This window comes from Hakea prostrata, chromosome 4 (genome assembly GCF_041222555.1).
Source record: "Hakea prostrata isolate BN-2017 chromosome 4, UWA_Hpros_2, whole genome shotgun sequence".
In the NCBI taxonomy this organism is placed as follows: domain Eukaryota; kingdom Viridiplantae; phylum Streptophyta; class Magnoliopsida; order Proteales; family Proteaceae; genus Hakea; species Hakea prostrata.
This window is the reverse complement of record NC_142603.1, coordinates 12,389,561-12,405,216: the sequence shown is the minus strand read 5'-3', so window position 1 is coordinate 12,405,216 and position 15,656 is coordinate 12,389,561. Positions and strand designations below refer to the sequence as shown.

Genomic DNA, 15,656 nt, shown 5'->3' with positions numbered 1-15,656 from the left:
TCTCCTTGCCCTTCGCCATCCTGTGGTGTGGGTCTCCCTTCCACGGTTTAGCTCCTCTTGTGCACCATTGAACGTCTCGGACTCGCTTGTCATCGTGTTTCACCTTGACACACCCAAGGCTACGATACCACAAATGTCACGGCCTTAGTTATTGACTAAGCCAACCGTGCCGGCACTTAGCACTTTCTGCACTAAGACCCACCGCTAGAGAGAGTAGAAGAAAGCTTAGAGCTCAAAGAGAACCTGAGAGAACTTGATTGCTCACTTGTTTGATGCTTTGTACAAATGAGTCCCTCCCCTATTTATAGGTGAGGTAGGATACAATGAATGGTTGTGATTTGTACAAGTGTCTAGAATCTAATGGTTAGGAATATTCTAGTGGTCCAGATATTTCTAGGGATATTTTGAGACAAGATACTTTATAGATGTAGATTCTCTAGAATCTCCTCCTTCTAGGTTCTTGTTATTTCAAGAGCCGTGGGCCCATGAATATTATACCATTGGGCCTATGATAAATTGGATCTTGTCATTCTAATTGGGGCGTGTCAATCAGCCCATGAACTACTAACGCTAGCATTGGCTGCACCAGCCTAGCCTCGCCAGATGCCTAGAAACCAGTAGTCATGATCCCCTGCCAAGGTGAAAAAGCACACAAGTGCCCAATACAAGAAACCGTGAGAGAGAGAGCTTGGGACCACTAGAGTACCAACCCCAGAGGAGGAAAACTTTCCTGCCGTCAAGAGAAAGAAAACCAGAAAGTCTTCTTCCTGCCATTGCAACACCAGCCAGGCAGCCACTGATTAACGGCAGGAAAGTTTTCCTCTCTCTATCCCACACCATCTACCTTGAAAGCTCATCTCAGAGTTGCCTTTTTAGATCTTTGAAACCAAATTCACCATAGCTTCCGTTCTCCGCCCCAACGAAAACGAAAAGAATCAAACCGAAACCTTCCAATGTTTTATTGCTATTCTTTGCAGAAAAAGGAGATGCGTTTCTGCGAGGTGTCATTTGATTTGATATTTGTGTGCAACAGTCTGAACTTGGGACAAGCAACCAACATTCCCTGCACTTGTGCCTAATAAATGCTCTCCCACGAGTTATTCAAATCCCCCCTTTTGGCTTTTTCAATTCGCTGAATCTTTTGTACTGAATTTCCTCCGCGTAATCAAATCATCTACAACTTTTGACAACTATACCGCATGGAATGTCATTCTGGATTTTTCTCGTTTGGCTTGGGTTCCCCATCTCAATCAATTCAGACAATCCATCAAGTAAGTGATACTCTCGTCCACCTAAGAATTGCTTACTAAGCGAAGTCCCTCATGTGAAGAAGTTTTAGCTGCTTAAACCAGCTTTTCATTCTCTCTTGTCTTGCTTTTTTCTCTTTTATAAGTTCTGAGTACTTTGTTTACTTTGGAAATTTGGAAGTCCCATCTCTTATCCAGCTTCAATTGAGAGATTTGTCGTATGATCCTCTGTTTTGGGATGGGATCTTCTTGCTTACCTATTCCTGATTTTAAATTGGTGCATCTGATGCAGATGCTTTGCAGGGTTGGCTATTGTGGTTCTAATATTTAGATAGGGTAGGAGTGAAATAACTAATATAGCTTATCAGTAGGGGACATCAGTAATTTTAAGAAAAATTTAAAATTGAATTATTAATGTCAAAAAATGTAAGAAATAAGATAGTAATTAAGTTATAATACAAGAGGATGTCAGCAATTATCACCATACCTCTTATTTGTTTTAATGTGCATATCTTTTATGCACCCATGCCTTGTTTATACTATCATAGGTGTTCTGGGACCATTATATCCATAGTATTAGATTAATATTTGTTATTTAATTATATTACTTTTCATATTGTGTTATCTTTTTTAATTAGCTTTTCCATAGTTAATGAAAAAATATATATATATATATTTCCATAGAACAACCATGCATGGTTGTTATCTAGTTGATAAAGAGACCACAAAGGACGACCATAGATTGACCTCATTGTAATTCAAACAAGAGTGATTTATGGGTTTTATTTCTTTTTCCTGTGTGGTTAGCAATGATTTGTGGGTACACTTCTATAGTTATGTAGTATCCATTAAGTTGCTAATTAAGCAAGAAAAAATCACAAAGAAACAAACCAATAAATTCAAATGCTCCGTGGGTTTTAGCAGTAAGAGAGCCCAAAAACTCAAGGATCAGATCTAAGTTGGTTCTTGGGTCATTATCAATAGATCACAATATTCCAAAAGCAGATCCTTCACTTGGACATATTGCTTTAATTGACTAGGACTTTAAGCTAAGCCTTATTGCTTGCAAAGGATACCCATTATCTAAAGGGCCCAAATCTAATTAAGTTGTTTCCAGCGAGTTGAGATGATGTGTTTAGAGCTCTGTTATCATAAAATGGATATATTGGAAGTTGGTATATGACGTGCAAGAATGCATTCTAAGAATTAAATGCATGCCAAACTGAACATCAGGAATGCATATAAGAGGAAGTCCCAGCACTATTTCTTCTTGCAATTATTCAGGATAGGGCCCCAATGAAGCCTGGCAAGCATTTGTTAGTGCCTGTCCATTCATTCCTTAAGACAAGGACTAGTTGTAAGTGTTTAACCCATAAGCTAGTCACTTCGGGATTGTGCTTTAGTGGTGTGTCTGACATAGTGTTGCCTGTGGTGCCTATCGTTGGATGCATGTCATGTGGATTTTACTAAATTCAATTGTTGAAAACATTATATTCACATTTAACCAACTTAAGTGAAACAAAACTGGTTTTTCTTAAATGAACCAAATCGTGTTTTGAGTGGATAGGATTGAATAGAATCCACGTGGCGTTCATCCAACAGTGGGCACCATAGGCAAGTGCACCACCATGTTAGACGCACGACTGAAGTAAGATCTAGTTGTTTTGCACTTTTCGTTGATGCTTAGACTAATTTGTGTTATTGGTGAAGACTAATTTTGCTAAAATGAAATATTTTGAGGTTCATTTCAATGTCTAAACATGTCTAGATTGCAAAAATAGGCTGAATATCATTACCAAATGCTGTGGATCATGTTGAGATTACCAAGATCTCAAATTGATCTCAAATTGAAGCGATCAGGAAATTTTTCGGTTGAATGTTTCCTTTTTACTTTGTTTTGGAGGATTAGAAGATGTTTATCTTCGACTTGGCCCATCTCAATTTAAAGAGAGTTGGAAAGAGATGCTGAAGGTAGACCCAGATACAGATTCTCATAATAGAACAGTTGTTTCTGGTGTTTCTAAACTAGACTCTTCCATGCTTAGGTGTTTTTGTATCCTTAGATGGCTATATAATTTGCACTAGCCTTTCACTTATTAATACAAATTACAACCTTCTAGTGAGAAAAGGACTTATTCTGAAACCATCAAATAGCTTGGTATTGTAACTAAGTAGCCTTCAGCTGAACAAATACATCTTTGTCTTGTGTGAGTACTGTATTTTCTATTTCTGTGTTTCTGCTCTGCTGCATCAGTAACACTAAGAAGGATTCACCTGGCCTGTATTTGGTAGAATTGAGAATCTGACCTCTCCTCCAACACTCTTCTTACTGTAGCCATTCAATTCTAAGTAATCCACCCTTCCTAAACTATATAAAAGTACGAAATCTAACTCAGAGATCAGTACCAATGGAGTGATTATACTTGGGTGTTTGAGAAAGATTTGCACTGACAAGCAGGACATATCACATGTGATTGGGCAAGGTTGAAGAGTACCTCAATAATTAGTGGGTGTTTGGGAATTGGGAGATGGAAAAGCTTAAAGTGAGTGAGGTTGATAACCCATGTAATGATCAGAGAAAGCACATGCGAAACTGAAAAGCAGAAGGGGGGTCCTTCAATTTTTCTTCCCTTCATCCCCCACTCCCCACAACTTCAGTGGTCCGGCCTTGTTATCTTACCTCATCTAAGCACCCACTTTCTTTCCAAACACTAAACTTGGTCACATCAAGCTTTAGCTACCCAATTTTCCTCCCTTCTTTTCCTAATAACCCACTTGCTGTGTCAGTTCCTTCATATCCCCACTTCTAACTTCAAATATTCCAAAGACACTCAACCACTTCTCCTTCTCTATATATAGAGTTGGTGAAGCCTGCCATTCTTTCTCAGCAGAACCTCTTGTTATACCTCCCATTACAAAGCTTTCTTATGGTTTACTATGCCAGTGTCTTCAATGGAAACTCCGGGTTTAATTTCCTTACTTAAACATGCTACATCAAGAGACAAGAGATCGAAGTCGGCCGGAGGGCTCTTTCGCATGTTCAAGCTCTTCCCTTTGTTGAATTCAGGTTGCAAGATGGTGGCACTGCTAGGGAGATCACCAAAGAAGTCTCTCCTCACCGGCAACGTCAATGTCATGACCGGAACTCTCTTCGGGTATCGTAGGGGGAGACTGAATCTGATCATACAAGAAGACCCCAAGTGTGTACCTATCTTTGTAATAGAGCTACCCTTGCACGCAAATTTGTTCCACAAGGAGATAGCTTCAGGGCTTGTCAGAATTGCTCTTGAGAGTGAAAACAAGACACGCAAGAAGAAGCTTTTGGAGGAGTATGTATGGGCTGTGCATTGCAATGGACGTAAAGCTGGTTATTCTATTAGGAAGAACAAAGTCTCTGATGATGAACTCTATGTGATGCAGTTATTGAAAGGAGTCTCTATGGGGGCTGGTGTTCTTCCTTGCCCACCCTCTGAGAAAGAATCAATAGATGGAGAGCTCACTTACGTCCGGGCCCGGTTCGAGAGGGTGGTTGGGTCCAAAGACTCGGAAGCCTTCCATATGTTAAACCCAGATGACGACATGGGCGGACCGGAGTTAAGTATCTTCTTTTTGAGACCCCAGTAATGAAGTAATGAGACTATCTGATAATTACTGTGAAATTCCTTATAAGTAACAAGAATGATAATACATCAACAAGCGTTTGTGGGTTTTGTCTATAACCAGATTCTAACAATAATTAATGGCAGAGATGTCAATCTATCAGTTTGGACCGGTTTTGGTTTGAGCTATACTCTTATGATTCTAGTCATGATGCCTCTATGAGCTTCAAATTGTAAGCTTAGAGTGGAGATTCTTCTTTGAAGTCTTTTCCAAAATAAAGCATGAGATGAATCCAGCCGTGTGTAATAAGTTATGGGGGGTTCAATCCTGAGCAGTACATGTGTTTGTTTTAATGTCTCAATCATCATATGTATAAGAGGTTCACAGTTGCTCAGAGAACTAATTGAAAAAGAAAAAGGTTGATCAGGTTCCTTTATCTCTCAAGTCTAAATGTCTATTCATGTTGAAATAGTAAAGCAGAAGATAAGCATTTGGAGTTCCATATTTGTCGTTGCAAGAGAGGGAGAAAAGACTTCTCCATGCGAGGGTTAGGTCAGAAGGACATGTCACACTTTTTCCCTTTTGCTTTTGATAAAAAGAAAGTCGTGACCATATGCCATTCCTCTCCCTAGCAGTCCTTTCCATTCTGGTTCTGATTTCCCTTTTTGGGTGGAGAAAATTACTAGTTAAGAGGGAAAAAAATTTGATGCCGATTTTTCCATCCAAAAAAAAAAAAAAAAATGTTTCTTTCTCACATCAAATGACTGTGTTTTATGTATTTATTGATTGGAGAAGTATTCTATCTTTTGGAGAATGGCTTCTTCTCACACGCACCTTGTTAATCTACTTCATTTGGTTTTGGTGAGATATCAACTGGTTAGGATCCAGGTATTCCTTACATATCCGGCTTCATTTTAAACGACAGAAGTGAACTTTAGATCTAAATCAAGTCTTAGAATGAATTGAAAACCAGATTTTATCCTCATTGGTCCAGTCCAATACAATTATAATATGGTTTTTGTATTTGGTTTTTATATGATTTCTTTATTGGTTAATATAATTGATTTAAATTTAGTTATGCCATCTAATTCTTGTATGATTATAATCCAAAAAACAAGATAAAAACAAAAGTAAAAGATGAAAATACATAATTTTCTATTAATTCTTATTTGATTATGATGTTCAAGGGACCAGATTAAATATTTAAGAAAAAAAATTTATATTTTGCTTAAGTGATATAATGTCAATCTTGATTTACATTATCGAATTTTGATTATTGAGTTTACAAATTTAATATTATAATAATCAACTGAAGAAGAAAAAGGTTTTCTTATTTTATTGTTGAATACTTGAATACACTATTTCAAATAAGTAAAAGAGTATCTCTTGTCGTACTCTAGTTCTTCAACACTTTCCTTTACTGTTTTTTTAATAGGTTTGTATGCTATGATTTTTCAAATATATGGCAGGGCTTCAAGTAGATTTAAAATCTTGATCTCATATTATGAAGTGTTGAGATTTACCAACTGAGTCAACGAACCTGGTTCTTCTACCTATAGGAGAGATCTGTGCTCTTCTCATATTTTTTCATGATATATTAGGAGGGGCCTCAAGTGGGGTCCACTACGTGTCTCATTTTTATTTTATTTCGTCAATACTCAAAAGGTGGGCTCTACTTGTAAATATGTGATAGAAAAGTGTGAGGAGAACATAGACAACCTCATTTGTTAGCCAACCCCTTGAAGGATTTTTTTTTTCCTTCCTCTTTTTTTTTCCAAAGCTAGTTTTTTGACTACCTGGGCCTCACATATTGCAAGGTGGGCCTGGAATGGGCCTTGGTTTTACATGCTATCTGATATTCTGGGCCTGAAACATTCATCATTCGTCAATAAGCAATTCCGGAAGACCACGCGGCGTTAGGTAATTAGGTATCACCGCATTGGGGGTAGTTAGTTATCCGGCTAAGTGCTAACCATCACCTGATTGAATCGTTAATTAAGAATTGGTGGTCCCAAATCGAACGGTCGACAATGATTCCAACGTAAGGTCATTCTGTCGCTTGCTTGTAAGGGCCCCACACGAATGGATGCCAGATCAGACAGCAGACAGTCGTTGGACTCCAACCGTCCATCACGTCCCCACTGGTCCCCACAACCTCCCCAATCTTAGGCGCCCAGCTATCACAATCGTAAAGCGACGAAACAGCTTTCGTTTCTTCTCTCCCAATTCCAATTTCCAACTGCCCAAAGCAGCTGCCGCGGCTCGTACGGCGGAGATCTAATTATTAATTCATAAAGTCTAACAGACGTTAACGTTCCGCTTTGGACATTTTTAACCATTCTTTCTAGCTTTACCATAAAAGATGATTTTAAAATGTTTGAAAAGTCAAAGCCCTTCAAACATTTTAGCCTGTCACGTGAGATTCTCCACCACAGCCAGGCTGTCATTGAACCTTATCCTATGTGGACATGCATGCCTCATGCCTTTTTCTTTTTCAAGGATTCAGAGCCGTTCCATATGAAAGACAGTTGCTGAATATAGAGATTTGTAAATAACTCCTTGGTCTCTATTGGCTCTTTTCCCAACTAGAAAACTAACCACAAGTAGAAAACACTCCAGAGCTAGAACTGGCAAGTTGGTCAAAAAGACAGCCAACGTCCATGGCCCCACTTTTATTTATTTTTATAATATATTTCTTTTACATGAAGAATAAACATGTTCGATAATTGAAGTGAGCGTGTGGGTCACAGCTACCGCCTTACTGTCATGTTTTAAACGCAATTTTGGTAAAGTGCAACGCCGCATGTGAAAAATAAATAGTTTTTAATTATTAATTGTGAGCTGCTTGGTAGGTAGACGGTGTCAATGGATCGGTTTGGATCGTGCCGGTCTAAGATTATTCATTATTATTATTTTTTTAAATTGGCGAATTGATATATGAAGGTGTGGGAAATATTACAAATATATATATGCCGCAGGATGGGTGCGAACCCAAAACGCAAGACCTCCCATGAGAGTTTTGGGTTATTAACTGCTCAACTATCGTACCATTGGCAATTTTAGATTAATCTTATTTTCGGCCTCAGCCAACTTCATTAGGGTCTGAAGTTCTCAAATCCAAACCCTATTTAGTCAACAATCTACCTTGATTTATCCTAATAATATTGAATTAAGACAACTTACACTAGTAGGGTTCTTATAAGCCTTACATATCTTGATTTACTTGTATGGTAAGTTTGAACGTTTTACCTATCTTAGTTTGTATAAATCTGATTCATCCTAATTTACCTTAACCTTATCCTATTTTTTAGTCTTGAAAAACAAAACAATGGACTAGTTTAATGGAAAAACATCATTTGCTATGCACAAATCTCTAATGTGCACATCAGTGCACATATATACCATATGATGGACCGAGAAAATAAAATAAATATAAGACTAATAAGAATTTTTAAAATTTAAAATTAAACTTTTGATCTCACTCAATTATTTGGTAAAAAATACATTATTGTGCAAATCTGAAAAAATGTACACAGCAAAGATTTGTTTTTCCTAATTTAATGCACCCAATGGATTTGAACACTTGGCGTTAAAGACCATGAAAATCACATTTGAAAATTCATAACCTATGTAATCCCAAAATGAAAGATCCTTACATGTCATTTTAATGATTGAAGAGTAGACGCAAACGATGTCGTACCAAAAAAAAAAAAAAAAAACAAACGATGTGGTTATAATTTATAAATGATAAAATCATGAAAAATAAAAATAAAAATAAAAACCTGGATCCTTCTTCTCACCTAAAATTGTAATTTGGTGGAAAGGCATAGTGGGCCCCACAAATTCCGGCCACTGATAAGTTAATGTCAATCAAACTAATGAGCTGGCTATTTCGAGAGGCCAGATTCATTCCAGCCAGCCTACTAATAAGTTACAACTGAAATGATGAAAATTTCCCACTTGCTAGTAACGACAAACCATTGGTCGCAACCGTTGCAGAAACATGGAAAGCAAAAGCGAACGACGAATTGCTTCGGAAAGACATGGTGCGCATTTACGCACCTGCTCCTTTTAGAACGGCACTCCAACAGAAAAGAATAAAAAGTTAACGGCCCATGTAATTGTGATACGAAATTTCTCTGAAGTCCCTACGGCTCCCAAATCTCATATGTATTTAAACTTCTCTCTGTCTTTCTCACTCTCGGAAGCTAGCTTAGTCATGGAAGCAATCAACAACAACACTCGTTGTTTTTCTTCTTCTGCAACTTCGTCTTCATCTTCTTCGGACTCAACTTCTTCTGAATCATCAAAACCACAAACAGTGAAGAGGAGGAGTGAAACGAAGAAATCAGACAGAATCAAAGGCCCATGGAGCACCGAAGAAGACAAGGTTCTGACCAGATTGGTCGAACGACACGGAGCTCGGAACTGGTCTTTGATAAGCCGTTATATACCCGGTCGATCCGGAAAATCGTGCCGGCTGAGATGGTGCAATCAGCTCAGCCCCAATGTAGAGCACCGCCCCTTCTCTCCGGCAGAAGATGAGACAATCCTAGCCGCCCACGCTAAGTACGGCAACAGGTGGGCCACTATTGCTCGGTTGCTCCCTGGTCGGACTGATAATGCTGTGAAAAACCATTGGAACTCGACTCTTAGGAGGAAGCCAAGAGAAGTAGTAGCGGTTGCAGCGGCGGCGACACTACCGGCACCGACGATGACGACGAGAGAAAACCCGGTCGAGCCGGAACCACAGACCACTTTGAGTCTGGCGCCGCCGGGTATGGTTTGTGCGGCGCCGGAAAGGCGGATTCAGATGGAGAATTTGCCAGCTGGATTTTGGGATATGATGAGAGATGTGATTGCCAGAGAAGTTAGGAATTATGTAACGGCGTCCTTGTCGGATTCAGCCACTCCTGCTCAAGGGCTCACCATGGATTAGTTTCTCTCAGTTTTGCTTCTTCTTCGTAGCTGCCTTGGCTACTGTTGTTAATTTTTTTTAATCTTAATTTAAAGTTTAATTACTTGTTGAAAGCCAAATAACAGCTTTCCTTTCGCAAATTAGCAATCAATCCCTGGAGTGGTCCTTGTTGGTAAACTGTTTTGAATCTTAATTAACCAACAGAATTATAATCCAATCACTTTTTAGTGTTGTAAAATTGTGTCGTGTATTTTAAATTGATGGTACTTGTTGATACGAAATTCTGCTCGTCCTTCCCTATCATATTCCTGCAAAATACGTGCTCAGTTACGTCTCTGACCAGCAAGTCAGTACCAATGATATGATTTCAACTACTCAATAGAGTCTGCCTGAGGTGCTTATATAGCTTTAGATAGTTAGACTCCGAATATAACTCTAAGAAGAGTTGTGTTAGGAAAGTAACTCTAGAAAGAGTCTTTTACCTGATTTATCCTTTCTAGGAAGTTGGCAGATGATAGAAGTTTATCCTGATCGGATACTCTTGACACGATGGTCGGACCGTCCATTAACACTATGGTCGAGACAACTGTATTGAACCCGTTGGTCGGACCGGTCAGGGTAGAATGACTATTTTAGTCATTAACAATACCTAATCAAAATTTAAAACAACTCTAGCTACTACGTTATCAAGATTCTATTTGTTCATTGTCGAATTTTGGGGGAAAAATGCAGCAGAAATGAGACCCATATGAAGAAATATATTCATGATTTGAACTCTTTGAAAAATAGGTTACAAAGATCTATCAACCCTAGAATGGAAACTTGAAGATTAGTCTCACTTTCAAAGATATTGCTCTCTTAGCTAGATTATCAGCAATTCGATTTACCTTTCCAGCAACAAAATTCACACTAGTATATGTGATAAGGGAGAAATAAACTAGCTTGAACCAGTTTGGATAAACCCAGGTCGAACCAGGTCGGTTAAACCCAGGTCGAACCAGGTCGGATACACCCAGTTCGAACAGACCAAGTCAAGGTCGGTTATACAAGCGTAAAGGCAGGATAACAAAGTGAATCCTAGTAAATTGATAACCGAAGACAAAGTATTCGACTGGGACTCAATAACTCATATTTGAGTAACACTCAATCACTAAAGTTCGTATTTCAGTCCAAGTAATGTTTTAGTTCGAAACGAACTCATACGTGAAAAACCTATAAAAGGTAAGGGAGCACAAAAGAAAGGTACGCTGAATAGAACTATCACTATTCGTATCATTATTGTTCATTACTTTCTTGTCTTCTTTAGTCGAATTCCTAACTAGATCATCGGAGGTGAAAACTCGACCTCCACGGTCGAACTCATTCTTGCAGGTTCAACCGGCTAAAGGGACGAACAGGATTGTGTAGCAACAATATGTATTTACATCTAAATATTTCATATGTGTTAATGGAAACTTCTTTCAAAGGATTAGTCGAGTATGCTTCCCTCACATGTATTCTATTCACATAAAAAGATGCTAACTTTTAAATACGTCTATAAAAGTGTCAACTTTATGTTTGGTGGCAATGACATGTATTCTATTCACCAAAAAAGAAAAGAAAAATACAATGATATTTATTCTCTTTTTTCCCACTTAGGTATGTGATGAAAATGACAATACCAAGGGCTTAACTTTAGATAAAAGTATAGGTTATATGCACTGAATTCAATTTCTCTTCTTTTTTGGTTTATTGAGTATTTGAAAGGTAACCATCGCTTTAATGTCATATTCTCCTTTTTGTAATTAGAGTTTGATGTGATTCATAGCTTACCTAAAATAAATATGTGGTTATGAAGAAAAATATGATTTGTTAACTTGCAAAGTCGGTATAAGGAAAACCCTTTCAACCTATACGAAACCATATTTAATGCGACGTATACTTGTCGATATGTACTCACTGTTCATGATTTGAGATGTTGGTAACATTTGGAATGATACAATTCAACTTTCTATGTGATTGATAACTATACACGGTGGACGAGAGGTAAAATGGTCCGATACCCCATCATTGAAGGAGAATTAAGAACAAACTTCACCTAATAAAGCCACCACATGCTACATGACTACAAAACCAAATCTTAATAAACAAATATCTTGCATTAGTACAATTTTTTTTTATTGAGTTTAAGGAAAGCATAAATAGTAAGTCAAAAAAAGTTATAAACTAAAGGTTTTCTTTCATCATTCTTTGTTTAGTTAGTAGCGATGTCAGGCTCTAAAGATTACATGTAGTGCGATGGAGGATCAAACACAAGTGAAAAACAAAAGAGAACATAGAATTATTAGTTGATAGAGTTCGGTCAAGTGACCTAGGTTTCTAGAGCTCAGGATAGAACTCGATGCACTAAAACAAGATCAAAATCAATACAAAGAAAGTTGTACAAAGAATCGAGACTATGAATCCCATAGTTGAGATTCCAAAACCTACAAAACCATGTAAGAGACCTCTAAAAAGCACTATTACATCATACACCAAATATAGGAAGAAGAGGAGAAAACTTTAATCACAATGTTGGGCCACCTCAGTACTGTCGAGGTCCCTACAATTCCCCCCCTCTCCAAGTGGAGTCACAAGAATTAATTCTCTTTTGCTTTAGCTCTTCATCTTATGCTCATGACTCTAGATAAATATAGTCAAAATTACTACTTTTGAATTGGAGAACAATCACTCTTTCCTTTATGATAATTTGTGTGCTTCGGCACACAATGGTTCCTCACATCTCAAAGTTTTCCAAGAAAGAAGGTGCATGACGTGGCCCTATCGAGCGTCTGACAGTCAACCTCATAGTGTGTAACACCTAATCATTTATTGCCACCAGAACATCACACATTGTAGCTGTCGAACGTGTTAATAAAACTTTGTCAATCCAAATCCACCCTAAGCCTAGCCTAGTTCCATCCCAACTTTTCATCCTCAAAGGCAGGTTTACAAAATAACTAGTCTAAGTAGGGTCATGTAGGGTTTGGCTTTAGTCCTCAAACCAACCAAGCCCAATCCCACCTAATCTTGTATTAACATTATAATTATACATAAATTGAATATTAACTACAGTTTCATATCTAAGATGTCAAAAGTTCAAATTTTCTACAATATATAGTCTCCCTAAAAGGTGCCATACACCAACGGGGTTGGTCCAAGTGGTAAGCAGCTTGATCCGCTTAAGCAAGGTTCCGGTATCGAAACCTTGTGGATGCAAAAAATTCCCGCTGGAAGGCTCACCCACCACACCCAGGTGTACGACCCGGGTCGAACATCGGATTAGTCAGGGCAAAGCTATGAAAATCAAGATTGCTAAAGCTTAAATTGATCATTATTTTTATAAAGTTAGATTTTGATGTATGGCATGAAACTCGTGCTACACTCTCAGCTACTGGCAAAGAAATTTATAAGTTGACAATGGATCTGAAGATGGCAAAGTGGTCAGTCAAAACCGACCAATTGTCATCTCTCTCAGTTGACATTATAATATGTTTTAATCATTTTTCATGTGTATTAAACCTAAATTTTTTAAATAAGAATATGGGGTTTTTTTGTCATCATTCTGTCGAGATTAGGTTTAGGGTAGTCAATGGACCAGCTTCAATAACTCATGTTAGTTCAGATTTGCTACTTTACATGAATATGAGGGAACAAAATTTAAATCCTTCATGGGGTATTGATCATATGCCTCAAAAATAGTAATTATACCCAATGAAAGGTGAAGATCTATCTTATCTCTTGCTATTATATATTTTGTAAACACGTGTCAAGAGAGTCTAGATCACCTCCTTATCAGGGTTGCACTCTTGACAAAGTTTTCAACTACATAATAGGGGTAGACTCACATAGGATCTATTAGAATTCTACTTTTTAATATTTACAAGTGAACCTCACCCCTTATTAGGGTCGTGTTTTAGTGCTGCACAATAATTGCACAGCAATGAGCTGCCTATGGTCGGGATTTAAAGTTGACCATCTGTTTTGTTTTTTTCTTCTTCCAGTCGGTATAGTTCAAAAATTATAAAAAAATTAAAAAGAAAAAAGAAAAAGAAAAGGAAAACGAGGTGGTCCAAATTCAATCTTGACCACTAGAATTGATCCCTACTGCAAGTAACTCAGTACTGCATATTAATTGCACAACATTGACACCAAACGCTCCCTTATTATGCGATTAAAAATTGTCAGAGGAAAACGCATTATTCACACCTGATGAGGGGGTGATCCAGACTCAATTGAAGATCACCATGTGGTTGAAATTTTTTTCCAGCATGTAGGTAAAACATCCAGATTCTATTTCGTGCCCAGCTTCAATTTTGGACTTTAAGCCCATTGACTCCCGAGTCAAAGTCGATGGACCCTAATTTGGGGCTTTAATCCAAGCTAAACACAATTTAAAGGCTGTTAATGCAGACAAACCTTGGTCTTCCATTTTTGTCGGGCTGGAGAACAAAAACACATCCACCAAACGAACCACAACACCCAAAGTCAAAGTCAAACACAGATATGATAGAAACTAATCATTAGTGAAATTTTGGTTTTTTAATTTTTGTCAAACAGTATGTTAGTCCGGTCCGGCCTTCCCTTGTTGGTTGGTTAGCCGGTCGAGCATTCGGGGTGGGACCCTCCACCAAACTAACCACAAAATCCAAAGTCAAAGTCAAAGACAGATATCATAGAAAGTTAGAAACTAAATACTAATCATTAGTTTTTGGAAAGAAAATGTCAAACAGTTAGTTAGTCCGGTCCGGTCTTCCCTATGTTGGTTTATTATCCGGTCGACATTTGTTTGGGTTTTGAGCTCTCATTGGGTTTCTCATTCTGATACTTGTGCTTGATCCCTAATATGATGTCTGGTCTGTGGTGTGGTTCAATTCGATTTTGGCATCCTACCATTTCAATTCGAAACCATCCCTAATTTCGGGAGCCAAACTGTAGTCATTGGCAATAAATAAAGCTCCTCCCTCATGCCATCTTTGCATTTCCTTCCCCTCTCCATCTTCTGCACAGAGAAATTTTTTTGGAGGAGAGGAGAATAATCGAGAGAGAAGTAGTAGAGAGGAAGAAGAGATGGGAAAATACGTAGAGATGTTGGATACAGGGGTAAGGATTGCAGCAAGGTTTCAATCTCATTGCCCACAAACGGCTCGGGTGTATTACAAACCACCAAATGAAGATGGAACTAATGGCAATGGATATGGACCTACTGGTTTCATTGCTACTGCAATTCCTCCTGCACAGCTTAAAGCCTTTGGTGCTGCTTCTGCTGCTCCTCTCACTCCACGTAGAAAGGATATTCTTTACTCTGTTGTATGAAGAAAAGGAGATGGTGGTATCTAGATCTCTTTTATTTTTATGTCGCTTATGTTATGATGCTGTTATTGTTTCTTGTTTTTGCCTCTTCTGTAGTGATTATATTAATGAAAATTGCAGTCGAATAAAATATGAGGGAATGCTCATCTATTCATTTATCTTGGTTTCATTCTGATTTGGGACTTCTTTGGATCAGATATGTAGTCCCCTGCAATGCTACCATTAGTCAGAAAAACATTGAGGCTTCTATATATTTGCTTAACCAATTCAATAAAGAATAAACCTCGATGGAAAAACTGGAGTCCCAATCTTCTACCCTGACGGGTAGAGGTCTGTGCTCCCTCTTCACTTCTTCACAATACATTGGGAGAGGGAGACAACTTGGGGTCTCACATCTAATTCTAAATTTGCAAGCTCCCCTCTTAATATGTGGTTGAGAGACATGAAGGGAACATAGATCTCTACCCTAACAGATAGGTAGAAGAGGATCTCAACTTAGCAAAACCACATAAGCCATGGTTATAAATAAGGAAAGTTTACTGGCATTTGACGAGGTCAAT

The 15,656-nt window shown here is 38.1% G+C and overlaps 2 protein-coding genes across 2 annotated transcripts; both read left to right on the top strand.

Annotated features, from left to right (window-relative positions):
• Positions 1-690: 690 nt before the first annotated feature.
• LOC149017948 (MIZU-KUSSEI-like protein (Protein of unknown function, DUF617)) lies at positions 691-5,417 on the top strand. The gene is made up of 2 exons (XM_089152266.1): positions 691-1,271; positions 4,315-5,417. Exons 1-2 carry the CDS (start codon positions 1,205-1,207, stop codon positions 4,869-4,871), a joined length of 624 nt encoding a protein of 207 aa, XP_089008392.1. The 5' UTR covers positions 691-1,204; the 3' UTR covers positions 4,872-5,417.
• Positions 5,418-8,997: 3,580 nt separating this feature from the next.
• On the top strand, positions 8,998-10,022 carry LOC149017947 (uncharacterized). The gene has a single exon (XM_089154261.1). It carries the CDS (start codon positions 9,016-9,018, stop codon positions 9,784-9,786), a length of 771 nt encoding a protein of 256 aa, XP_089010387.1. The 5' UTR covers positions 8,998-9,015; the 3' UTR covers positions 9,787-10,022.
• Positions 10,023-15,656: the final 5,634 nt, after the last annotated feature.